Source organism: Antechinus flavipes, chromosome 1 (assembly GCF_016432865.1).
Source record: "Antechinus flavipes isolate AdamAnt ecotype Samford, QLD, Australia chromosome 1, AdamAnt_v2, whole genome shotgun sequence".
Taxonomy (NCBI): domain Eukaryota; kingdom Metazoa; phylum Chordata; class Mammalia; order Dasyuromorphia; family Dasyuridae; genus Antechinus; species Antechinus flavipes.
In genome coordinates, this window is record NC_067398.1 from 628927417 (window position 1) to 628954113 (window position 26697).

Sequence of the window (26697 nt, forward strand, 5' to 3'; positions counted from 1 at the left end):
TATGTTATAAATAATTTAATAAACATAGAAAGTTCTCTATCAACCAGGCTGGTCTGTACAATACACATTCTCTCAGAACAAAAAAGCCTTGCCCATTCCTACTTCTGGGACTTGGCTAATACTATACTCATACTTGAAATATTTTTCCAACCTAGCCATTCCCACTGCTAAACCCAATTATCAATTGATTATATATGAAACTCTTCCCCAGCACCTGTTCTGTGCTGGCTATTTGTGTCCATATTTCATCCTCCCTACTCTACTATAGGTTCCATGACAATTAAAATTGCCCAAAACAGAAATGAGATGCTACTAGAGGACTTCTAGTAGATATTGACTGAAGACTTCTCAGATGTTACTTAGTGTGAATGTGAACATTTCTATGAGACAGATGAGTCTTGGTCAGGTGAAAGAACTGATTTGTGGTTATAGAGAAAAGTATTGGAGCCAGGATGCACTGATCCCAAATCTGTGATTCTTTTCCTTATCCCAATTCAATTCAGTTGAACAGCTCCTATTAAGTCTTCTTCTGTCCTGCCTAGACTCCCCCTCATTGAAAGTCTTCAGTCACAAAGGCATGGTCTCTTGTTGGATATGTTGTAATTGGGGTTTCTTTTCTGGATGTGGGGTATACTAACTAGTGGCACTCCTTCTGGCTCTGAAAACTGGTAATTAGTCTATTCAAGGATTTTCATTTGGCCTCTGTCCTATTTATGATTATAAGGAAGAATAAGACATGATCCTTGCTATCATGGAGCCTACAGTAGAGTAGGGAGGATGAAATATGGACACAAATAGCCAGCACAGAGCAGGTGCTGGGGAAGAGTTTCATATACAATCAATCAATAAGCATTTATTAAGCACCTGCTATGAGCTGAGCACTGCTCTAAATACTGAGGATTAAAAAAAAGGACTGACTTCCCTGTCCTTAAGGAGCTTAAAATCTAAACACTAAGAGGACTAAAGAAGCATAGATCACTCCAATTCCTGGCTAAAAGAATCAGATAGGTTTTCATTGAGGAGATGGCATTAAGCATGCCTTCAATTAAGTACATTAGTGTTTTAATCATAGATTCATCAAATCTCTGAGTTATAAGGTATCTTAGAGTTCCTTTATACCAATCCTTCCCTGAAGCACAAATCAATCTCTTCTCTGTATTGTTGTTAATCTGTATAAAGTCTTTTTCCTTGATTCTGGAAGAGACAAGAATGAATGATACTTCAAGAATAATACCATCTAGTTGAAAAGTAAATATTTTTATAGGAAAGAGTTTATCATTGGCTACCTACAAAAGCATATCCTAAGCTCTCCCATAATAGTTCAAGTGTTTGGAATGACTACATGTCTTTTGCTTCTGTTTTTATGTTTACCATCTTTTACCTAGGATATTATATATATGAACAGGAAGCCTGTGGTGGTTACCCATGTGGTTAACAGAGAACGCTTTTATCCTTGAGGCCCCAGAAGCCCTAGAGAGACAAAGCATGGTCAGCAAATGTGGGTTCCATCCTATTCTATTTTTAAGACCCAGAAACTAGAGGAAATACAAATGCTATATGATAGCTAAGTCAGCTTTAGATGATGGATGCTTCAGTGGCTGAAGATGGCATTCTTCCAACAGATACTAAAAGGTCTGATGTCATATATAAAGTACAACTAATCAGATTGGAACAGAGATCTCAGCTGGTTCTTGGAAGGAAAGTATTTTATAAACTTCAGAGCATTGGGAAAATGGAAGTTATTTATTTGACCAACATGTATTAGTTAAACAACTATGTGCTAATCACTATAAAGTGTAACACCCTATAGAAGTGGAAGTTATTGTTTAATCAATATGTATTTTAAGTGATACAATACAAAGATTTCCCTTGTTCACAAGTTTAAAGCTGATCAGGAGGATAAGAGGGGAAACAGGGCAACAAATTGTTAGGAAAAAAATCACTGGGTTGAATCAAAAGGCTATGATTCAAGTCCTGACATTGCCATTTATTATCTATGTCCACTTGAGTACCTCTCTTTCTTCTCAGTCACATCATACAATAGGCTAATAATATTAGTTCACATTTATCTATAACATCTTAAGATTTATAAAGTGCAATTTTTCATAAAGGCAGTAATAGATAGTGATGCGGGTTGTGGTCCCTTTAAGAAATTTGTCCTTTCAGATGATTTATTCCTTTTTGATTCCCCATCCCTCCTAGTTGATAGATTATCAGTTCAGGAAGTTAGGACCTTTGATTCACAAATCCTAGTCAAAAGCACCTTTTTTGAATTCCAATAGGAGATCTGGGCTCTCCCAGCCCCCATGGAATCTGTGCCAACTTGGGCTGTCCCAGCCCCCACTCTAATGATCTGCTCAGGTTTCCCAACCAAACAAATTCTAGCCCTTGCTGAAACCCAGCAAGGACCCAACTTGGAACTCCACCTATGGGCCCCTTTAGCTAAATCTCTCATTATAAAAGAGCCAAGCTGGAGCCCTCTCTTTGCAGAGGCTCCAAACATGCTAGCTACCATGCTTGGCACCCCAAGAGCCTCTGCCCATTGGAACCCTGTTTCCGGTGCCCTCCTCTCTTTTTACCCTCATCTATTTCCTTAACTAGACTTCAACCTTACTTCCAATGCCCATAATAAACCTCTTTTATCAATCTAGGTTTTTGGATCTGTAAATTCCTTTACAGAGGACTCTTGCGCCACTATTTGACCTCATTTAACTCCCTATCTTTACACCGAATCCAAAGGGATTGCAGGGGATCTCTATTTGACTCCCTGTATCCCGAACCTGCCACTAGACCTCATTTTCATTAGTACAATGGATTTGGACTAGGTTCAAATTCTGCCTCATCTATTTACTGACTGTAATTCTCTGGGCAAGTCACTTAACCATTCTGTATCTTAGTTTATTCATTTGTAAAATAAGATTGGATTCAATTGCTTCTAAAAGCCCCTTCCAGGTATAAATCCATGAACCTGTAAAGTGCATAAACAAATATTATTATCTCCAATTTTACAGATGAGAAAATTGAAGTTCCAGAGAAATAAAATGATTTTGCCAGATTCACCCAGCTAGTAAATGTGATATCTGGGATTTCTGAAAGCAGGTGTAAACTCAGGGTTTTTTCCAGTACTTTACAAAGCTTTTTCTCATATGAGACTCTATTCTCTTTTTCATAGTATATGTGAAAGTGGAAAGTTTTTTAATGGCTTAGTGAAATTAGGCAAACCAATGCCTTTAACCACTTCCTCATCAGGAACCCTGGACTTCCATAGAATAGTTAGAGAAATGAAAATTCAGGGGACCTATCTTAGAGTTTATATCTTTTCAAATGGTAAATGTTTGATTTCTTTTCTTAAAAGTAGGTTAGCTTGCCCTATTATTTATTTATTTATTTATTAATTCAGAAGTTTTGAAGTTGGGGCTGTTGTTTGGATCTTGAATTTTCTTTGACCTTGAATTTTCTATGTATTTTTCTTGTTAAAAGAAAAAAAAATTTCTAAGCCAATCCCAAAGGACTAATGATGAAACATGCAATCCACCTCCAGAAAAAGAACAGATATTGATTGAATACAGATTGAACATGCCATTTTTCACTCTTTCATTTTTTTCTTTTGTTGATTCTCTGTGTATAAAATGACTAATGTGGAAATCTCTTACATAATTGTACATGTATGACCTATATCTAATTGCTTGCCACCTTAGAAAGGTATAAAGGAAGGAAGGGATAGAATTTGGAACTCAAAACTTTAAAAAATATATTTTAAAAATTAAAAAACACAAACTATAAATCCTTTCATTCTCAAAAGTCATTGCATTCTTACAAAGAAAATGCAACATGGTATATACTAACAATAAAGAATAGAAAGATAGAGTGGCAGAGTAGCAAACTTTATGGCCTAGGGGTCAGGAGCCCTGAGTTCTTGCTCTAGCTAACTCTGTAATTTGGAGAAAGGAAGTCATTGTTCCCTCTCTGGATCTCAGTTTTCCTATTTGTATCATGACAAGACTAACTTAGAGGATGTTGAACAGCATTAACATTCTTTATTCTAAACACTTATGTCTTATAAAGCCAAAAACTATTTTATTAAGTGTCTCCTAAGTCCCAGGCACTGTTGCTAAGTACTCAGGATACAAAGAATGAGAACCCTCAACAAAAGTTGAGGGTTGGCCCTCAAGGAATTTACATTCCAGTAGAGGAGATCCTAGTAAAGAAATAGGTATATATAAGAAATATGCAAAGTAAATGAAGGTAATCTCAGAGAAAAAGTCCTAGGGAGAGGAGAGCTGCAAAAGATTGCAATTGGATTGAGTCTTAAAAGAAGCCAAGGATTCTAAAAGGCAGAAGAGATAAGAGATCATTCCAGACCTGAAGGCAACCAGTGCAAAAGTACAGAAGCAGGAGATGCAGCATTATGTATGAGGATTGAGGAGACCAGCCTAGCTGAAGCAGAGAATAATGAGTAAGAGGACTTGCCCTGTCATCCTAGGCTCTATGAGTCCTAACTTGGGTCAAGTAAGGTCAGACACTGAAAATGCTTTCTGGTGCTCCCAGTCATGGCATGGTAAGGTCTTCTGCTTAACCCACTCTGGAGTCTTTAAAATAGATTCTAAACCTGCCATGTTCCACGTGGATGGGGAGTTGCTGTCCAGGCTGTCCATTAGCATGGGCCCTTTATCACAGTGGAATGTGCTTTTGAAATCCTCAAACTGTCTAAAGACATAAAACATTTTATAGCTGGTCATGCTGGCAATTCTGAAAAACAAGCAGGAATTTTTGGAATTCCTATCTAAAACAGAAATTCTTAACCTGGGAGACTATACTAACATTATTCTGACCAGGGGTCGATGATTCTCAAAAAACCTTAAGAGCCTTTACATCCAGAAAAGTTGAAATATAATTATCTCATGGCTAGAAAGAGTTCTTCTTAATGGGGGAGAGAAGAGGCAGAGGAAATCACTAAAAAAAATAAAAACACATTACTATATATTTTGGAGGGAGCTTCAAAAGGAAGGTTCTACTTCATCTGGATCTGTTTCCTCATCTGCAAAATGTAATGATTAACCAAACAGACTTTAAGGTCTCTTCCAGTTTTAGATGCTATGATGTGATTCTAGCCATGTGGCTATGGGCAAATCATTTTATTTTTCCAAAACTTTTTTTTCATGTATAAAATATAGAGGTGGGGCTAGATCTTTTATACCTTTAGCATTCTGTGATTCTTTTCAGTGATTCTTCCCAGCTAAGGATTTCAAAGGACAGAACACTGAGTTGAAAGTTAAGAAGACTCAAATCTGACCTTAGACACTTACTAGCTGTGTGTTTCTGAGCAAGCTACTTAACTTCTCTCTGCTTCAGTTTTCTATCTGTGACATGGGGGTAATAGTAGCAACTACTTTCCAGCATTGTTGTAAAGAACAAATAAGATATTATTTGTAAGGCATTTAGCACAGTTCCCAGCACATAGAAGATGCTTAAGTGTTTCCTTTTTTGCTTCCTAAGATAGATCAGAAGACTTGGTTTCTTACTAAAGAAAAAGCAACAACTAAAGACCTGTTATCTTACATAAATGTGTTACATCTGTCCTTTTCAGGCTATACCAATAACCATTAACAGGTTTGTATGTATTTGATAAAGTATGAGTATATATAATCTCTCATAGGAAATCTCTCTCAATATATACATTGTTCATTGAATTATAAATCCAAGGGCCTAGAAAGGTGAAGTCTTTAATTTCTTATTTTTCCAAGAGATTTCTCAAGAGAAATTATAGTTCTAAAGAGCAGAGGAGGGTGCCCAGACTGTTTAGCATCTAGTCCACTTCATTTCCTGCTATAATATGTTGTCTCAAGTCTTTTGTGAGAAGGCCAATCTCTGAGCCAAGAGGAATAGCAGAGGCAGCTGAAGAAATGCATCTGGGACAATGACTCAATGAAAAGTATTAAATGCAGTCACTGGCTGAAATTGCTCTTCCATGTGCTACTTACTGTGTCTCAGGACTCTCATATGTAAAATATAGGGACAGAGTTGAAAGAGATGACTTCCAAAGTCATTTCCAGCTCCAAATTTATCATCCTATTATTAGGGTCTAGCTCTACCAGTCTCTTCCTCTGTCCTTTGTTGTTCTTATTCAGTATCCAGTTTTCTTGGCAAAGATACTAGAATGGTCTTCATGTCCTACTCCAGCTCATTTTATAGATGAGAAAACTGAGGCAAACAGGAATTACCTAGATAGTAAGTATTTAAGGCTAGATTTCAATTTAGATCCTTCTGTCTTGAGCTAACACTCCATTCATTCCACCACTAGGATATATAAACTTCCTTGGTTTCTACTATAGTAACTTAAAAAAAAAAAAAAAGAGTATCACAGAGGCTAATTGTTACATGTTATATCCTTAAAATTAAAAGAACACAAATTCAATTTAAATGGTATGACATCTTGCAGGCACACCTCCTGTTCTCTAGCATCTGTGCTCCTAACAAATTGTGTGTAAATCCAATCCTAATTTAAATGCATCAAGAATTTTCATTAATTAAAGCTCAATATACCCAGATTGATTGATTTATTCTTTCTAATCACACTCTTTCTCAGCTTAGAATTCTACAATAGTTCTTTATTGCTTATAAAATCAAATCCAGACTCCTTAGCCTGGCATTAAAGACCTTATATGACTCAATTCCACTATTTATGAATCTGTGCTCCAATCGTACAGCAGACTGTTCTTTAAATACGACATACATATTCCTACTTCTCGGCTTTTGTTTATTCCATTTCTCTCATCAGCTGAATATTTATATAGATCCTTAACTCTGTCTTTCACTGACAATTTCAGCCTCAAGTAGCCTTGTCTGGACTTACAATTCATGCTGTCTATAACACTCAATTGACATTTAGCATATCAAACTGTTTTGGGGTATACTGACATATTGATTTCTCCATCACAACATTTCTAAAATCTATCTTCTTTCCCCTCATAAATCTCTACCTTAGTTTAAGCCATCATCATCTTTACCGGAACTATTTTAATAGATTCCTAATTGAACTTCCTGCCAAATTACTATTCTTGCAGCACTAATCTGACTAGTTGTTTCTTGTTGCCCCTAAGATAAAATAGAAAATCATGGAATCATAAGATCATAGACCTAAAAGTGGAAGAGACCTTAGAGGCCATCTAGTCCAATCCTTTATTTTGCAGATGAAGAAATCGAGGTCATGAAATTGTTTCCCATTTAAATTTCTCCATTTAGCTTTTCAGTCTTATTTCATATTGAGACCCTTCACATATTCTTCATTCCAAGGAAATAGGACTTCTAGCTCTTCCCCATACATATATTATCTACAATATCCTTCATTTGCAGAAATGGACTGCCCTATCTGAAATTAATGGCTTCTTTACTTCTGGCTAGTTGAATTCCAAGTTTCAAAGCTTATCTTGAATATCATCTCTTACTTCCCATCCCCACTTGCAGTTATTAGGAATTTTTCTTCAAAATGCATATTATTCTACATACACATTGTATTATGTTTATGTCTGTATAAGTATATTTGTGTTGGATCCTACTGCATGTTGTTGTTTAGTCACTTTAGTCACAAAAGTTGTGTTATTATTCAGTTCCTGAAGCATTTCAATAAGGGAAATTTTGGTCAAGTAAGGTTTTTGGTGCATGATGTCTGAGGGAATCAATTGCTCCCTGTAAGCTCAATTTGTTATATTATATTGGTCTGACTATAAGTGCAATAATAAGTGTAATATATGTGTATCCATTGAAAATTAACACTGACTATAGATTGTATGCAAGTCAAATTTGAAAGACACCTACAAATCAATGTGATATTGAGTTTTGAACGTTACAGATTACTAATAAAGCTCTATTGCTTACCCTTTCGTCTATTATAGGTCCAAGAATGGGTTTATTATTAATATAGCTGACAATGAATATGAATTCTCTTCTAGGGTGGCTCAGCTCTCTCTCCTGCAGCAGTGATTAGCCAGAAAAGGGCTCAAGAACAGGCAGCAGCTCTTGCTCAGGAAGTCAGCTGTCCAACTTCTTCTGATAGTGATATGCTGTCCTGCCTACGCCAGAAACCTGCTGATGTCCTCAATGATGCTCAAACCAAGGTGAGCAGTGAAGGAGGAAGTAGGGAAAATCTTGCAGAATTTTAAAGCTGGGAATTGGGATATCACCTGGGGTATTGCATTGGTCTGAACAAAAGCTGCATGTCCAAAATAAATTATTTTTGAAAGGAAAAAATAAAATGTGGTCTAATAGATGGAGAACTATCTTTGAAGACAAGAATGCTTGAGTGACCCTGAGGAAGTGCCCCATCTTCTCAGTGTCCCCAAGTCACTAAGATTTTGAGTTTTAGAGCCAAAGCCATTTGTAGGGAAAGTTTTCTCACAAGGAGTCTCCTCTACTAATAAAATTATAATTCTGGTTCATCTTAGGAAAAAAATAGGACTAATTTTAGTTCCTAGTACAATTTTTTTTTGCCAGTTAGGATAGTGAAACCCAGAGAATTTCAATGACATTAATAATATACTAAGGCAGGAAGCATATTAAAATGAGGCAATTACTCAATCCGAGAATCGATAGACTTGGAATTTTACTCTGGTTTTTCCATTTAATATCCATGTGACTTTGTATCAATGACTTCACCTAACTTATCTCTCCTCATCTGTAATAGGAAGGATTTAGATTAGACATATGTAAAGTCCAACAATTTTGAAGCTCTTTTTTTAGAGCCTATATAAATAAAGTAGAGATATAGTGGGGGGAAAATGGCCTCAGACTGATAGCTGAAGACTTGGCTTCTATTTCTAATCAGTTTTTATCAATATGACCTTGTAAAAGATATTCTTCTCTGGACCTAAGTTTTATCATCTATAGAATGAAACAGCTGATCTACCTTCAGCTATTCATTTATCTAACAAATATTGATTAAGCAGGTAGTATTTGTAATGTAGGAACTAAGAGAGAAAAAAGATCAATAAGACCCAGTTCCAGCCCTCCGGGAATTGGCTCCATCTAGGCAAGCAGAGAGTCAATATACATTTTAAAGTGTTTACTATATATCAGGCACTGTGCTAAATACTAGGGATGCAAAGAAAGGCAAAAGAAAGCCCCTGATCTCAAGAAGTTCATGGTCTATGGAGGGAAACAGCATGCAAAAAGATATGTACAAAGAAATTATATACAGGATAAATTGGAAATAATCAACAGAGAAGATGGTAGAATTATGTAGGAAAGGTTTTCTGTGAAGGTGGGATTCTTTAGTGAACATGTTAATTTCCAGCGGCTCTGTGATAATAAAGTCACATCTCTTTAAATTTCAAACTCAGCTCCTGGCAATAAGTGGCCCATTTCATTACTGGGGACCAGTAGTTGATGGCTTCTATGTCCAAGAGGTTCCAACCAGAACATTGCAGAGATCTCCAAGGGTGAAAGTGGATCTGCTCATTGGAAGTGCTCAAAGAGATGGGCTGATCAACAGAGCAAAAGCCATTAAGGTAAGTTAGATATGACTGAAACAACCCCAATGAACCTTAAAAGACTATAAATATTATTTATTATTATTGTTATTATTAACATTATCATTATTAATGAGAGTCAGAATGTTATAATAAATAGAGGGATGACTAGAGCCAGAAAGACCAAGATCCTAGTTCTAGCACACTAGCTACATAACCAGAAGAAAATCATTTGATGTTTCCAAGCCCTGAGCTTCTCTGTAGCCTAAAATATGGGTTATAGACAAGTCACTGATCAACCTTTGTTGGGATAAAGTTGTCATACTGGCAAATTCCTCCATACCAATGAAATCATAAGTTTGGACTAGAATGATTATTATTTGAGAGTTAGGATAATGTTGTGGTGCATTGTGGTGCATTAGGCTGTACTTAATCAAGAAGACTTAATCTTTCAAAGAGTCCTGAAGTATGATTCCTCCTAGACAAAGCATTTCACCTATTTCATGCTCTAGAAAAGGTTCCCAAACCTTAAGTTGTCCAAGAGTAGCTGACCTGTATTGGTAGAGGTAGTTTTCTTATTTGGAGCCCCCTATACCCAGTGAAATAATACAAACAAATTACACAAATACAAATTATGTTAAATATAAAGAAAGTATGCAAATATGTTCCTGTTAAGACTTATAGAAATGGGAATATGTAGGATGTTTTTGGCCATAGTTATGAATGCAGGTTGGTTGGAGTTAAATCTAGAAAAGAAGGTTGGAGCAAGACATTGAAGGATCTCAATTACTAGAGTGAAATGGTTTAGACTTCATTTATCAGATGATGAGGACTACTGAATTTTGAGCAGAAATTATTCAGAACTTTTACATTAGGAATCTTAAGCTACCATCATATATAGGATGAATTAGAAGATAAATGCCTTCATGAGGAAGTTATTTCTCCTCTTACTTCAAATCCAGAAGTAAAATCCTTCATCAATGCTCTGAAGTAGGATTCTTCCTGGGAGTAGGGTATTCTGATGGCCACTTTGGGAACACATACTATCCTGTACGGTATTAAAAGGAAGTCTAGCTGAGGTAGACTTGGAACTTGGTTCTAATGCTTCCTAGCATCACACAGTTGGGCTGGAGTGCAGGTCTTCCTGAAGACCCAACTTTCCATCCATTCATCTAGGGAAATAGTGATGAGGACCTCTACCAAGGTGAAGACTGATATTGAATAGAAAGCAATATAGGTATGAGAGATATTATGATGGTAGAACTATCACAGCCATGTGTATTGTTAGGTGGAAAAGCCTATATATATATATATATATATATTCATCACTCTTGTTATGGTCCTTGGACTTCAATAAAATGGGAGAAAAGATGGGAGTCTTGCAAATGGCTCATTCTTTTAATCTGCCTTAACAGGCCTTCCAGAGGTTTCTATACTATATTTACTAATTAGAGAACAGTAAAAACCATGGGAAATGTGCTGAGCCTTGGGGAAGCACTCCCATTCTAATTGGCTGATCCTCCCTGCCCAAGGCCTCTTTACTGAGGGAATAGGAATTGTAGAAGAAAAACCCAAGAAATTTGGCTTTATGAGATCTGGTAAACCAGATGCAGTTTTGGCTTTATATGATTCAAGTAGAATGAGAGAGAAATGGTCAGTTCACCACTCTGCCAGGCCTCAGAACTATTATTAGGAATTTTTGCACCTAATTCAGGAATTATAAACATACCCAGAGGAATAGCCAACAGAAAAGGCATCCTAGGATGAGGTGAGGAAGTGGACAGTGGAACTTTGGGGCAATTGCAAGAGAGGCCTTTTTCAGGTACATGGGGGGTACCAGCAGTTCCAGAGAAGTACCTTCTGATTTCATGACTTAGTTAAGCATTGAAAAGGGATCATTCATGTCCTCCAGGCATACTCTGGAGCTCAGATCTTTCACCAGCCCAAATCACACACGTACATGCACACACTGAACTCCACAGGAAAAGAAAGGCAGCCTAGGAAGGCAGAGCTTCAAGAAAAAAAAAAATCTTGCAGCTGGAGAAGGCAAAGGAATTCCCAACAAGCATGGCCCTCCAGCATGGCCCTGAGCTCCCTCTTTCACATGTCTTGAATCAATCAATCATTCAATTAACAGTCATTTATTAGGCACCTATTATATTCCAGATACTGAGCTAGGTACTGAGGATATAAGCAGGAAGAACGAGACAATCATTACTCAAACTTGGTGGACATGTTAATATGCCCCAGAGTCCATTGCCCAGCTTCTCAGTGTTGAGAAGCAGCAGATCAGTATTAAGTTTTACAGAAATGTTGGCCTCTCCCCAAAAGAGGCTGACCTATGCAATACATTTCTCCTGCCATAAAAAGGCCCACCATATTTTCAATCCTAAAACCCAACCATATACAAGACTTGGGGCCTCAGAAAATTTTGAGAAGCCAGGTGGGGAAGAACTTATGGGGAAAGAAAAGGAATATGAAATCAAGAAACCTAAAAGAGCCCCACAAAGGAATAGCCCTCTATCAGGGGTGAAGGCACTGCCCCCTTACTTTCCCACTAGCTTAAACTACCATCATAACTCCCCAAACTTGAAGTCTCACTATTGAAGGATGTGCCCAACCCAGCCTGCTGAGCTGCCTCCTCTCCCCAATGGTAAGATGTGCTGCAAGGTGGTCCTCAAATGGTGCCCATACTTATTACCTCCCAGGGTCAGTTCTACCTTGCATTGCTAAACCAGGCCAGAATTAGAGTCCTGCCAGCTTTAGTCTCTGCCCAGGAAAAACCAGAAAACAATTAAGCAACTATCCCAACTTGGATTCTACTCTCACCATACTATCATTTTTTTCTTCTTTCCACAACTCTGTGTCCTCTCTACCATCAGGTTCTGCCTCTGCTTTATTCTTTAGTTCATTCAATGCCAGTGTCCCATTTTCAGGCAAATTTCATCCTTGAGTGATTCCCTGCCCTGGAAAAAAAGGCCTGACCAGGACACCCTACTTATGACTTCATGTTTATGTCTTAAGAGATATGATTCTACTATCCTCTGTCCTAGTGGAAAGTGAAAGGATGAACTAAACATTTAGATAGTACCCATTATGTGCCAGGCACTGTGCTGAGCACTTTACAAATATTTCATTTGATGCTCAAAATAACTCTCCAGATTTGGACTATGTTCTTTCTAATTACAGGCCCAGCTTTCTAGCCACATTGTCACCCAGCTGCCAATCAACTACATCTAGTATATTGTTTTGCTCTGGGTACCACATTTTAGGAAGGACATTGATTAAAGTTAACCAGCGTCAAGAAGACTATCAAGATGGGAAAGGGTCTACTATGCATGTCATTTGACTCATTTAAAAGAAATAATATATTTAGATGAGAAGGCTCAGGGGAAACTTGGTAAATATCTTTAAATATTTGCAGAGTTCCCATAAAGAAGATCTAAGCTTGTTTTACTTGGACCCAGCAGATGGAATAAAAATCGCAAAGAGACAAATTTAGATTCTGTGAGGAAAATCTTCCTAACTAATAGAGATCATCCAAAGTAGAACAGACTAAACCAGAATATAGTAGATTCTTCTTCACTAGAAGCTTTCAAGCATAGGATGGGTCACCACTTATTTGGAATATTGGAGGATAAATTCTCATCCAGGTCAGATTGGACTCTATGTCTGCTAAGTCCTTCTAACTCTGAGATGCTCTTTCCTTGTATCTGTTATACTCTGATATCTGGTTTTGGTAGATGGATATGCTAAATGTGGGGAACATTTTTCCTCCTCTCCTTTTTCAATATAAAGTTTTCTTGAACAGATATGGTTATTAAGTCATCAACAAGTTTTATTAAGAACTTTCTATGTCCAGCAAGTGCTAAGTCTTAAATGCTGAGAATACAAATAGATGCAAAAAAGAAAGACCTGCCCTAAAGGAACTTACTAATAGCAACAAAGTACACAAGACAAACAAATTTTACTGGCCTTCATTAGATAATCTGCCGCACAGATTTCTATCATACAGAAATACAAAACTTGCTTTTAGACATTACTTTCTTGATCAAAAATTTACTTCCCATGTATGCCTTTATCACTTAAAACACATCTTCAATGGGAAAGTCATTAAAAACAATCCAAGAATGGTGGTAGATGCCTTTAATTCCAAAACATATGGTTAGGAACATATGTATATATGTTGTTTATCATAAATATAAAATAAATGCTTTTCTCATTATTTAAAAAAAACACCCACATAACAACTTATAGAAAAACGATGAAATATAGAAACAATTTGCTCACAACTCAATAAAAAATAGTCACAAGACAAAATGGTCACTTATATTTAGATAATAAATAAAAAATAAAGATTTTTATTCCCCTTTACTGGATCCAAGTAAAACAAATTCCAAGTGATTGGAGGATTGCTTGATTTGGGAGTTCTGAATTACAGGATGGCTAGAGTCAATCAGATGCCACACCAATATGGCACATATCAGTGTGATGAATTTACCAGATTAAGAGACTTATAGACTCTCTAAGGAGAGTGAACCTGATCAAATTATAAATGGAACAAGTAACTTCTTCTATAGTCATCAGTAATGAGATCAGGCCCATGAGTGGCTACTACACTTTCAGCCTCAGTGAGTTAGAGATCCAGTTTTTATTAATAACAAAAAAAGTCATAAAAACACCACCTATGCTCCTGAATCTCTGGTTCATTGCCCAAAACTTTCTAATTCCCAGAATTATTCTCTAGCCTTCTTCTGCTAGATTTCTCTCATAGGAATGAATAGAGTGAGTAGTTCACATTGGATTTGATTAAGGTCAGAAGGCACTCCAGCATATCCCAGATACATGGGATGTAGGACAATCATATCCCCTCCTGTTGCTCTTGTGGATGTACTTATCCTTCCTTCTTTTGCTCAATACTCTCCAAAGGGCATCAGCGTTCTCTCTGATCCACAACCTTTTATTTCTCACTTAAAACTCTTTTATGCTTGACCCCAGCCTCCATTTACAGGTTTTTTTTAAATATGACTCTTTTACATACTGTTCATGGTTTAGTCAAACTGGGCTTTTTTGGTGTATCTCACACACATCATACACTCATCACTGTTCATTTGTACATCTATACCTGTGGCACTCCATCCTCACCTCACTTCTTTGAATCCCTAGCTCTTTTCACAGTTCAGCTAAATTGTTTAATTTTTGCATTATTGTATGCCCAGCTCACAGAAAACTTGACATTTGAGTAGGGAGTTTCATTGTTGTTAAGTCCAATTTTTCATATCTTCATTTGGGGTTTTCTTGGCAAAGATACTGGGGTGGCTTTTCCTTCTTTACCTTATTTTATTGATTAAGTGATTAATACAGCAAGTAAGCTTCTGAGGCTATATTTGAACTCAGGTCTTACTGACCCCAGATCCAGCACTTTATCCACTGCACCACCTAGCTGCCAGTATGATGTTTATGAATTTATAGTGTCTCCTCTAAGTCTATCTTTGTAATTCATGAAAACACATTGAGTCACACAATATGAGAGTCTTTAGGATTGATCAATAATGTAGGTTCAAGGTATTTTGTGAGTATGCAATTTTAAAAACTAAAGCTCAGGAGCTCCCCACTTGTATATTTCTCTTACTAGTCAACTAGTAGACATACCAAGTTGGAATTTACTAAGATGACTTAATAATAATAATAGATAATATTTTATAGTATTTTCTATGTGCCAAAAATTATGCTAAAATTTTTACAATTATTTTCTCATTTGATCTGCACAGTCACCATGGCAGAAAGGTGCCATAATTATCCATATATTTTTTGGTTGAGAGCGTCAAACAGAAGTAAAGTGATTTACCCAGTATCATACCAATAGTTTGGATTTTGGGAAGAGTTACACATAAAATTGAGTTGTCAGCTCAACTACCAACTACTAGAACTAATTCTCTCTTGAATCTAATTGGCTTTCTTTTCTGTCACCAGAAAGTAGTCATGTTTATCAAAGCTGATTCCTACCTTGACTCCCTTTTTGAGAAATACTTGTTCCCTGATAATTATAGTATCTCTTAGTGGGTAAGAGAAGTCCTCTCTCTTCGCTTCCTCTTTCCCTTATCCACTAACTGCTAGTAGAGGTGTGAGGGGAAAAAACAAATGGAAGCCCCTCTCAAGAGCTGACTTCCTTTTCCACAATTGGCTCTCTTTTCTCCTGCCAGAAGTCAAAAAGCTAAGCATTCTCCTGTATCCATTAACTGCTTATAGAACCCATCCTGATTCTTTAAAGGACTCTGAAGGCTAAAAGCCCAGATTCTTAACCTGTAATCAATAAACTTTTTTAGGACTTTATTAATTTCTTTCTTTTAAAAAATATTTTTCAGTTGCATGTTAAAATAATATTTAATATATGTTTTTAAAATTTTGAGTTCCAAATTCTATACTTCCCTCCTTCCCCCCTCCTCCCAGAAACTGTAAGCAATTTGTTGCATGTTATACACATGGAATCTTGTAAAATGCTTCCATATTAGTCATTTTATACAGGAAAATTTGAACACCACTCAAAAAAGAACAAAAAAAAGTGAAAAATCTTATGCTTTGAGGGGTCCTCAAACTTTTTAAATAGGGGGCCAGTTCACTGTCCCTCAGACTGTTGGAGGGCCGGACTATAGTAAAAACAAAAACTTTGTTTTGTGAGCCTTTAAATAAAGAAACTTCATAGCTCTGGGTGAGGGGGATAAATGTCCTCAGCTCTGCATCTAGCTCATGACCGTAGTTTGAGGACCCCTGATTTAGTTCTGTATTCAGACAATATCAGTACTTTCACTGAAGGTGAACAGTATATTTCATCATAAGTCATTTGGAATTGTCTTGGATTATTGTATTCACAGTTCTTCATTGTACAATAATGCTTTAACTTTTAAAAGTATATTTTTTTCCTTTGTAATCTGTAATCTTATATATTTCATTTTATGCATTAAAAAAATTTTCCATTATTTCTGGAATGAGGTCCATAAGTTATTATGCTGCCAAAGGGCCAATCTCACACACACACACACACACACACACACACACACACACACACACATTAAGAACTCTTATTCTAAAGGAATAATAAAACTTCCCTCTAATGACTGATGAGTTTATTTATATTTCTTTAAGATTTCCTTCTTACCTTTCCCCTTGTATTCAACTATATCAATTGATCAGGGACTTTCTACTCAGCTCCTCTTCTACTATCACCCTTCACATATCACCACCACATTGAGGAACACAAAAAGCTGTTTCTTTCCTTGAGATTCCAATACTCACTTCTCTGGAACTCAGATTTATGACACAGCTTCAAAGTTTCACTGATTCCTCTTTCTGTTTCTTTACTCTGCCCCAATCTTTTATGTTTTCACTTCTAATCTTCAATTTTTTTTTTCTTGATGTGTCTTTGGCAGTGTCCTCTTTCTTCCACAAAGTGAGGAGACCTTATACCAGACTTTTTATCAGCATGAAGACCAACCTGAATTTTATGCATGCTGAAATACCTCATCTCAGCAAGGGAATAAACTTTCTAACAATGAGAATAGCCCAGCAGTGAGAAAAATGGTCTTGGTAGGGAGTTGAATTACTGGAAGTCTTGAAACTGAAACTGGGTAAATTTACTCTTGGGTTGTATGCCAGAGAGAAGCACCTAAAATTCAAGGTTAGACTAGAAGACTCTATGATTCCATGACATTCTGTGATTTGTTGAGAATAGAATAGAAATGATTCATGGTGTAGGGAAGGATTGGGTTGAATGACTTCTGAGTCCTTCCATCATTGAGAATCTATGATTCTATCATTTTTGACAAACCTATTAACCAAACTCACACATTATTGGTTCAATTCAGCAAAGCATTTAAGGGCCTACTCAAAACCAGGTATTGTGCTAAGTGTTAGGGAATATTTTTTATTTTATTCATTTACTGGGCCTATGATTTAATGGCAGTTAGGTATTATGGTGAATAGAATACAGGTACTGGCATCAGGAAGACCTGAGTTCAAATCTGACCTCAGATACTGTGACCAAGTAATCTAACATCTGTGTGCCTCAGTTTCTTCGACTGTAAAATATTACTAATAATAATATCTATTTGTCATATTGCTTTCCTTCCCAATAAATAGGAAAGGGGCTGGAAGGAGGGAAAAAATTTAAACTAAATTTTAAAAAATAAATGTTTATATATAATATATGTATATTTATGTATCTATATTTATTCTTAGGTTTTTTTCAGTCATGACTGACTCTTTATGACCTCATTTGGGGTTTTCTTAGAAAGGTTTGCCACTTACTTCTCCAGCTCATTTTACAATTGAGGAAACTCAGGGAAAAAATGTTTGCCTGGTATCACACAGCTAGTTAGTGATTGAGGCTAAATTTGAATTCCTAAAACTGAGTCTTGATTCCAAGCCCAGTGATCTATTCACTGAACCATCTAACTGCCATGTATATAATACATATATACATAGTAGTGCCTGTCTTGTAAGACTGTTGTGAGGATCAAATGGGATAATATTTGTTTTTTTTTTTTTAATCACTTAGCACCATTCTTAGCTTATAATGAGTACTAAATAAATGGTTATTTCCTGTCCTTTCCTTTATTTAAGTCCTATCTGCCTTGTACACTGAGAAATCCCTAATGACAATGATAGTTACCATTTATATAACATTTTAATATTTATAAAGTACTTAACATATGTTAATTATTTTAATTCTTACAACAACCCTGGGAGGTAAATGCTGTTACTATCCTCATTTTACATATGAGGAAACTGATGTAGACATAAGTTAAGTGACTTAAGCTCTGTATCACATAGCTGATGGGTCTGAGGCAGGACTTGAACTCAGATCTTCTGACTCCAAGGCCTAGTATCTATCTACCTCATTACTTTAAATAGCTTAACTAGAGTCACACATGATCAGAATTGATAATGGAATCTAATTTTTCCTAACTTAGAAGTCAGCTCTTTAATTACTATACCAATCTAACCCATCCTTGCTATAATTCTGTAATATAAATATGTAAAAATAAAGCAATTCATTTCCTTACATTCTGTTGAAGAGAAAACGTTTACATTAACTTTGAGAACCCAGTAGATAGAAACTCACCACTTATTGCTCTGGGTTGTCTTCACTGGAAATCTCCCCAACACAGTCAAGTAGCATAAAATTCTTCTCACTACTGGTTGAACTACCTAGCTATTTTCTCAGACTCTAAGCAAAGATTATTGTTCTTCCCACTTTCTGATATTATAATGCTGTTTCCTATGGAGTTAGTTCACCTTTCTATGGGATTTAATGTTGCATAGTTAAGATCATTATCTTTCCCCCCCTTTCTGATCTTATCCATGACAGTCAAGGGAATCACCATCTTTCCAATCATTCAGCTGACATTGATATCAGCTCCTACTCCTTCTTCTTCCTCACCCCATACAGCCAATCAGTCTTTTTATTTATACCTTCAGTCTTCTTATTTATACCTCTACCAAATGTGTCATAACTAGCCACTTCTCTAAACTTATCCAGAATCAAAACTCATGCACACTTCCATCACCTCTCCCCTGGACTATTGCAATAACCTACTAATTGATCTCACTGATCCAGCTCTCTCCCCACCCCAATCTATTCCTCACACGGTTGCCAAAGTGATTTTGTCATCCCCAACACACACATTCAATAAACTTTAGTGGCTTCCTATTATCTGTAGCATCAAATATAATCTCCTCTATTTGGCATTTAAATTTCTTCACAACTGGACTTAATTCAATCTTTCAGTTTTCCCTAGCACACTATGGTCAAACTAGTCTCTTGGTTTTCCCTCACCTGTGCTTTTGCATTGGCTTTGCCCATCCTCAGTGTTTGACATTTTCCTCCTTCTCATCTCCATTTCTTATAATTCTTAGCTTTTTCTAAGAGTCACTTCATACAGCACCTTTGGCATTAGGCCCTTCCTGGTCCCCTTCAGGGAGCTTAACAGTGGCTTTGTCAGTGGAATGGCAGTGCTGAGAGAGGCTGGGTTGGATAGAATAGCTCATGCCTTCTCCTCAAAGATATTAAGCTAAAGGTTTTGATAATGCATGCACAGAACTTTAGGTAATTTTTATTGTCCCCTCAAAGTATAATTTGTCAACCCTTCAATTCTTAAAATATTTCATGATTTCTAATAACATGTAAGCTCCATGAAGGCAGGAATCATGGTTTATTTCATCTACATATATCTTCTCCACTGAGTGAACAAAATTCTCCACATTAAATAGGTTTAAACCTATAGATTTAAATAGGTCATTTAAGAAAATAATGAAAGATTCATCAATAAACATTTATTAAGAATCTATGTGTTCCAGATGCTGTGAGGAAGCATGTTCTGCATGGCCTCAAAGGACAGAACTAGAAAGAAAGACTGAATGACACAAGCCTCCATAAATGAGAAAATAGACTAACAATGACTGGGACCAATAGATTTTGAGCTGTAAGAAACCTTAAAAGTTATCTAGTCTCACTCCTTTTTATTACAAATGAGTAAAGTGGGGCCCAGAGTCACACAGTTAAGAAGGATTTATACTCAGGTATTCTGACTCCCAGATTCCTATTTTCCCACAGCAATAAGCATCCTTCTTCATTATAATGTTTTGAATGCATAAAACAAGATACATAGGCTTCCAAAAGAAACTGATCATGTAAAACAAAAAATATAATTTTTCTCTTTCAATTCTATAAATCTCTTGAAATGTACCTTAACCTTGTGCCTTTTTCATGTGTGGGGGTATGTATGTGTGTGTGTGTGTGTGTGTGTGTGTATATATATATATATATTTGTGTGTGTTTGTATGTGTGTATATTTATATATATTTCTTCTCCTTCACTCGGTAGACAGCATTCCACACATAAAATAGGCTTGTTGAATTTAAGAAAATAACTAAGGGTACATCAATTAATCAATTAACATTTATTTATTTATATATATATTAAAATATAATAGATAAACGTATTTATTAACATACATACATACACACATACATATTGTGAGTATGTAATATAAACATGATGTCTCTCCTGATAGAACTATATTCCTTAAGAACAAAGAATGTTTTTTTTTTTTCCCTTGCAAGCCCATTTCATGGTATATTTTAGTAGATATTTGAGTTACAGTGGATAAAGTGTTGGGGTTAAAAAGTCTTGAGTACAGATCCTGTCTCAGACATTAAATGTCACTTAATCTTGCTGTTCCTCAGTTTCCTCATTTGAAAAATAGAAGTGGCAATAGTAGCACTTATCTCTCAGTGTTGTTTTAGGCTCAAATAAGAGGATATTTCTAAAGCATTTATGTTTCCTTTTATCATTACTAGAATAAATGACTGGTTAAGAGTATCATCCTTTCTTCCTCCTCCTCTCATCTTCCTGTTCCTACTTTTCTCCCCTTTTTCTTCTTCTGAAGCCCCAAGTCTTGGCTATCATCATTTTTGGCAGCCCACTTGGACCCAGCCCAGTACCACAGCCTCCCAGTGTCCTAGCTTTGTGCAGGGCTCTAGTCCAAGCAGTTCCTCCTTTATGTGTCCCCTCTCCTCTTTTGCTGTCAGTTCAGTCCAGACGATGTTCTACCATGCTCCCACTCAGACATTAGCCATGCTTTGGATTGGCAGCAGATCCTGTTTTTCCTAATATAGCAATGGGAAGATCAATGTTTATTAACTTTCTTCTGTCTGTGATCATAGAGTATTAGGACTCACAATTAGAAGTGATTTTAGTGGTCACTGACTTCAGACCCTTCATTTTATAGATAAGGAAACTGAGGCCAAGAGAGGAAAAGTTGCACAGCAGAGTCATACAGCAAACAGAGCCTTAGATTTGTATCCAAATGACTTGGATTCAAAACTTGCATCTGATACTTTCTGTGTGTGTGGTCCCAAGCAAGTCACTTCACATCCCAAAGTTTCTTGAACCCACCGGGGTTCTACATGAGAAGGTTAAACTAGATGGCATATGAGGTGTCTTCCAGCTCTATTAGTCTAAATAGCTCTTTAGTGGTAAGACTGAGTTTTGAAGCCAGATCCATTGTTTCCAAATCTAGGTCTCTTTCCATTCATCATGACTCTTCCTTTAATACATAAATGTCTTTCAGCCATCCACCTTACTCTTGCCATTATATTTTCTACCAAAGAGATTTGTCTTTCTGTTGGGGTACTTTTGTTATTCGGTTTCAGTCATGTTTGATTCTTTGTGACCTTATTTGTAGTTTTCTAGGAAAATATACTAGAATGGTCTGCTATTCCCCTCTCCAGTTCATTTTACAGATGAGGAAACTGAGGCAAACAGAGCTAAGTAAGTTGCCCACGTTTATACAGTGTTCTTAGGTCAGATTTGAACTCACCAAGATGAGTCTTACTGGCACTCTATCTACTGCACCACTAACTTAATAGCAAATATACTTTGGGATATATACTGCCAAAGCCTTAAATGAGAATTTGCCACCAGGATTTGGTCTGCTGTTATATGTCAAATCCTGGAATCCTTGAAGAGTCAGGCTCAAAGAGGGTTTAGAGATTATTCAGTTCAAGTCTCATATCCTTAAATAAGAAAACTGAAGTAAAGGATTCAGTGTGATCTCTTAGCCTGCCTCATTTGATCATAGAAAGTAAAGAGAGAAGTAGAACAGGATCACAGAACTAACATGTGTGACCTCAAGCAAGTCACTATATTTTCATCTGTATAATGGGGAGGAGGTCCATTTCAGTTCTCACATTATATGATTTCTAAGTAGCCTATCCAAAGTCATACTTATACTCATCCTTTTCTCAAAAAAACTACCTTCCAATTTCAAAAGACCCCCCCTTAGTTCAAGCATCCCCATCATGTAGAGCACATGTGTAGATTGATATGGCCTTCCCACCCCACCCCCCACCCCCAATCCACTTAAGTGGATGCAGAAGTGAGATACATAATTACAGTATAAGATACTCACCAAGGAGAGACTATTCTCAGGCAGCCAGGAGGACTCTGTTAGTTCTTGCTGTGACATCGCCAGTGGGTGACTGGAGAACAAATTGGTCAGGGAGCCTTTGCCCACAGGCCCCAGACAGCACCTGGGGCTGTGACAATCCAAGGAGAGAAAGCAACGGAGCAGATGTTCTTGGCTTGGAGCAGGGAGACTTGCAAGTCTTTGGGATTGGAGAAGCCTAAGTAGATTTTACTTAATCTATACTAGAATCCAGCAATTTTCCCCTGCTGTGATGCATTATTCAAAGCAAGACAAATCAGAGAAGGTACAGTCAGTCACAGTGCTGTTGTAGCCATCCCAATACCAATTTCTGAACCAAAATCCAGTTCTCTCCTTTGCCTTGCCCTCTGCTTCCCCCCACCCCTACCAGCTTCATTCTTCTGCCAACTTTGAGAAAGTGCTGCCTATGCTTTAGAACTAGAACTTACTTCTAAAAGTCCTGGTACCCAAGTTCTGGCCACCTTGCCCTGTTCAAAGAGGGAGAAGTGTGATGAGGCCCACAATCATTCCACTCCAGCGTAGATAGCAGAGACCAAGAGAGTGCATGCCTGCACTGAGCAGCTTTCCACCAGAACGGAACTGAGGAGAGGGAGGTGGGGATTAAAGCCTGTGTGAAGACCCACAGGCCAGTGAGCATCTCTTCACAGGGAGCTGCTGCCTAATGAATCCTGGCGACAGAGAAAAGTTAATTACCTACCTGCTGAGCATCAGGGCTGCCTGATTTGCCTCGTAGGGCTCACTTTCCTTGAAGGGGTCTTTTTATATGAAATAACAGCTTCCTATTGGAATTCTTGATCAGCTGTTGTCTATATGATTGGGTTTTCTTTCTCCTTTTTCTTTCCCCTTTCTCTTTTTTTTTAATCTCCTCTTTCTCTTCTCTCTTCTCCCCCCCCCACTTCTCTCTCTCTCTCTCTCTCTCTCTCTCTCTCTCTCTCTCTCTCTCTCTCTCTCTCTCTCTCTCTCTCTCTCTCTCTCTTTCTCTCTCTCTCTCTCCCCCCTCTGAAACTGACAGTCTGCCTACATTCATTTACATGACAGAAAGCAGCTTTCTTCCAAAAGGGAACACGCTACCTTTTCCCTTCAAGTACATCTATCTGAGAGAATCCGAAACAGATTCCTCTTACCCCTCAGGCTTAGCCATGGAGTGGACCTGATCCTAGCCCAGGCAAGGTATAGGGCTGAGGAGAGAGTTCGGGAAGCAAGTTGAAGCTGCTGAGATTTGGGAAACAGCACTTGGCATGCATACAGAGCTTTGGAGCTCACTCTACTCGTTGCCTCACCAGAAACAAGCTCCAGCACAGCAAAAGCAGTTGGAGAGCAGCTCTCAGATGCCTGCTCTGAGGCAAAGAGAGAGAGAGCTCACAAAGTTATCATAGCATGAAGGCAATTCCTGGAAGGAAATGCAAGCAAAATGAAAGGATGCATCTGACCTGAGCTTGGTGCTGAATGGATCTCAAGCTGCTGCACCAACAGTATCCCCTGCCAGGGATGTTGTCATGATTGGGGCTCTGGAGAGGGAACATATTTTTAATGCAAGAATAACCATACCTGCAAAATATCTGCAGGGTAGGTTGGTACTTTACCACTTTCATAGGTGATCATTCTTTCGTAAAGAAACCCAGAAGAGAAAACTATCATCAAATATCCTGGATGCAAGGACATGTCCACAACTTCTAGGGCTACCTCAGAAATTCAGATTAGGATTTGAGCACATCCAGAAGGGAAAGAGACTCATTCTTCCCTCTGCCCTTCATATCTGTACCTTCCAAGATGATCAGTGGATTGGGGGATCTTCAGTATACCAAAGGTATGAGTTCAGGTGGTATTGTGTACACTTACAGCCCTGTTAGAAGATTCCAAAGTTTTGGATGAGGAAGGGAGAGGGAACTAATCTCTAAAATCCTTAGTCCATTTATTTGTAAAAATGGGGGAAATGATGCTAGCACACCTTCCTCTCTTTTTCATTAACACTCCATTAACCTTAAGACATGAGTTCTTAACTGGTTAGGAAGACTTTGCTTTATAAGTTCCCTTACTTTTTATTATCATTACAGAATCATTTCCATCTACACATATCAATCCTAAAAGACAGTGAATTCTTAAATGTTTCCTAGTTATAAGGTGCTGTACATGATTGGGAAAGGGGAGTCAAGTAGAATACCAAGATGTGTAAAATAAAGTTCCTGCCTTCAAGAATCTGACAGTCTAGCAAGGGAAAATGAGAAATTTGCTCCAGAAATATTACTAATGATACAAATGAGTAAAAATGTTCATCAAGTGATACTTTCCACCTCATCTAGTGATATTTTTTAGCTCACATAGTGATATTTTTTAACTCACATAGTGACACTTTTTAACTTACTTAGTAACTACAGCTCACGTAGTAATAGTTTTTAGCTTACCCAGTGACACTTTTTAACTCACATGATGATACTTTTTAGCTCATCTAGTAACACTTTTCAGCTCACTTAGTAATAGTTTTTAGCTTACCTAGTAACTTTCCAGCTTACATAGTGATACTCTATAGCTCATCTAGTAAGACTTTGCAGTTTACTTAGTTACACTTTTTAGCTCACCTAGTAACACTTTCCAACTTATTCACTGACACTTTTGATATAGAATATAGACTCTAAGAGTTTAGAAAGACCTCAAAAAGCATTTTTCTGACTCATACCTGAACAAAAATGTCCTGTGCAACATAGAGAACAGATGGTCTCTGCTTGAAGTGAAAGGAACCCCACTAATTCTTAAGGCAGTCCTTTGGGTAATAGTAATGGTTAGGAAGTTTTTATTTTTATTATGTCTCTCATTTTGCTTTCTGAAGCCATAGAATATGAGACTATCCTATGCATTAAGTAAAGGGATTTAGAAAAGGAAGAGATTAACATATACTAGAGTTTGTAGAAGGTCTTGATGAAGAAGTGACATTTAAAAAGAAAAGTGAATACAGGTGTAAATACAGTGAAGCCTAAGATAGTCCTGGCAGGGCTGGAGGAGGTATCTACTAAGAAAGCAGAGTAGGCCTACATTGTAGTACAGAGAGAGGAAGATTAGAAACCTGGAGACAAATTGATTACAAAAGACCTTGAGTACTTGACTGAGTTTGGACATTATCTACCACTATACCAAAGTTTATCCAGGTCACCTTCAGCAGAAGATAACTGCATCTCTCTGTACTTTCCCAAGAATGAAATCAATCAACACCAAGTTAGAAAGGGCCTTCACAAGTCCTTGAGTCTATTTATTCTCCCCCTTCTTTGAACAGATCTGGGTTACCTTGTTTTTATAGATCTCTAGGGGAGGACATTCCTAGTCTCTGTTGGCAGGCAATTCCAGTTTCAACACCCTCTGAGGTACTTCATTAAGTCTAACCAGACCCTTTCAGTGTTGTTTAAATAAAGATAATAACAATAGTTGACATTTATATAGGGCTTTAAAGCTTGCAGAGCACTTTACACACATTAACTCATTTGATTTGATCTAAAGCCCATTTCCTCTTGTTCTGCCATCTGTGGAAATGGAGAACAGCCAGTTAGCACCCCATCCCCCACTCCACAGCTCACACTTAGAACAGCTCACTCTTGGAAGATATAGACAAATTAGCCCTTGGCTTTTGCCTCTCTATTCCAAAAGGTCCTGCCATCATTACATTTTTCAATTCTGTTTAATAAATATTTAGTGATTACTTGCTGTGTGCCCTGGGCTGTGTTAGACTAGAGGACCTATATTTCAACCTCATTGCCCATCTCTTTCCTCATTTGTCCTTTCTGTTCCACTTAACATGTGGAGATATAAACAGAATAGAAACAGGATAAATAAGATAGAAATGGGCCTCTCCTATGGATTAAATTGTTTGGGGCTTTGATTTTTTTTGGGGGGGTGCTATTATCATGAGTCTTCCTCACAAAAAAAATCTTCCTATCTTGCTTTAATATATTATAGAGGTTCTCAATGGCTATGTCAGTAGAACATAGACTCCAAAATGTTATTTCAAATTAGAAGTATTTCTAACATGAGCCCAGGAATGGGCTGCAGTCTGAGGACCAATTTAACTAAGCATGAAGTGGCTCATGTCCATAAAGCCATCCACTAAAATAACTTTTGGGGACTATAAAGACTTAGAAAGATCATCTCTTTATTGGTCTGAAACATGGAGGCTTTTTCCTTTATATTTAGTTGACAATTTATATGTATGAACTATGCACACATACCTCTGTATGTATGTA

General features: G+C 37.3%; 2 protein-coding genes across 2 annotated transcripts in view; one reads left to right on the forward strand and one right to left on the reverse strand.

Moving 5' to 3' along the window:
- SLA (Src like adaptor) overlaps positions 1–23355 on the reverse strand; it is a 92096-nt gene extending 68741 nt beyond the window's left edge. The window contains exon 1 of the mRNA XM_051971124.1: positions 22436–23355. The gene's annotated coding sequence lies outside the window, so the exon portion shown is untranslated. The remainder of the gene's footprint in view (positions 1–22435) is intronic.
- The window catches only part of TG (thyroglobulin), a 359469-nt gene that overhangs the window by 287759 nt on the left and 45013 nt on the right, over positions 1–26697 (forward strand). Inside the window, exons 42-43 of the mRNA XM_051971107.1 lie at positions 7950–8114; positions 9336–9503. Of these exons, the coding sequence (XP_051827067.1) occupies positions 7950–8114; positions 9336–9503 (333 nt within the window). The remainder of the gene's footprint in view (positions 1–7949; positions 8115–9335; positions 9504–26697) is intronic.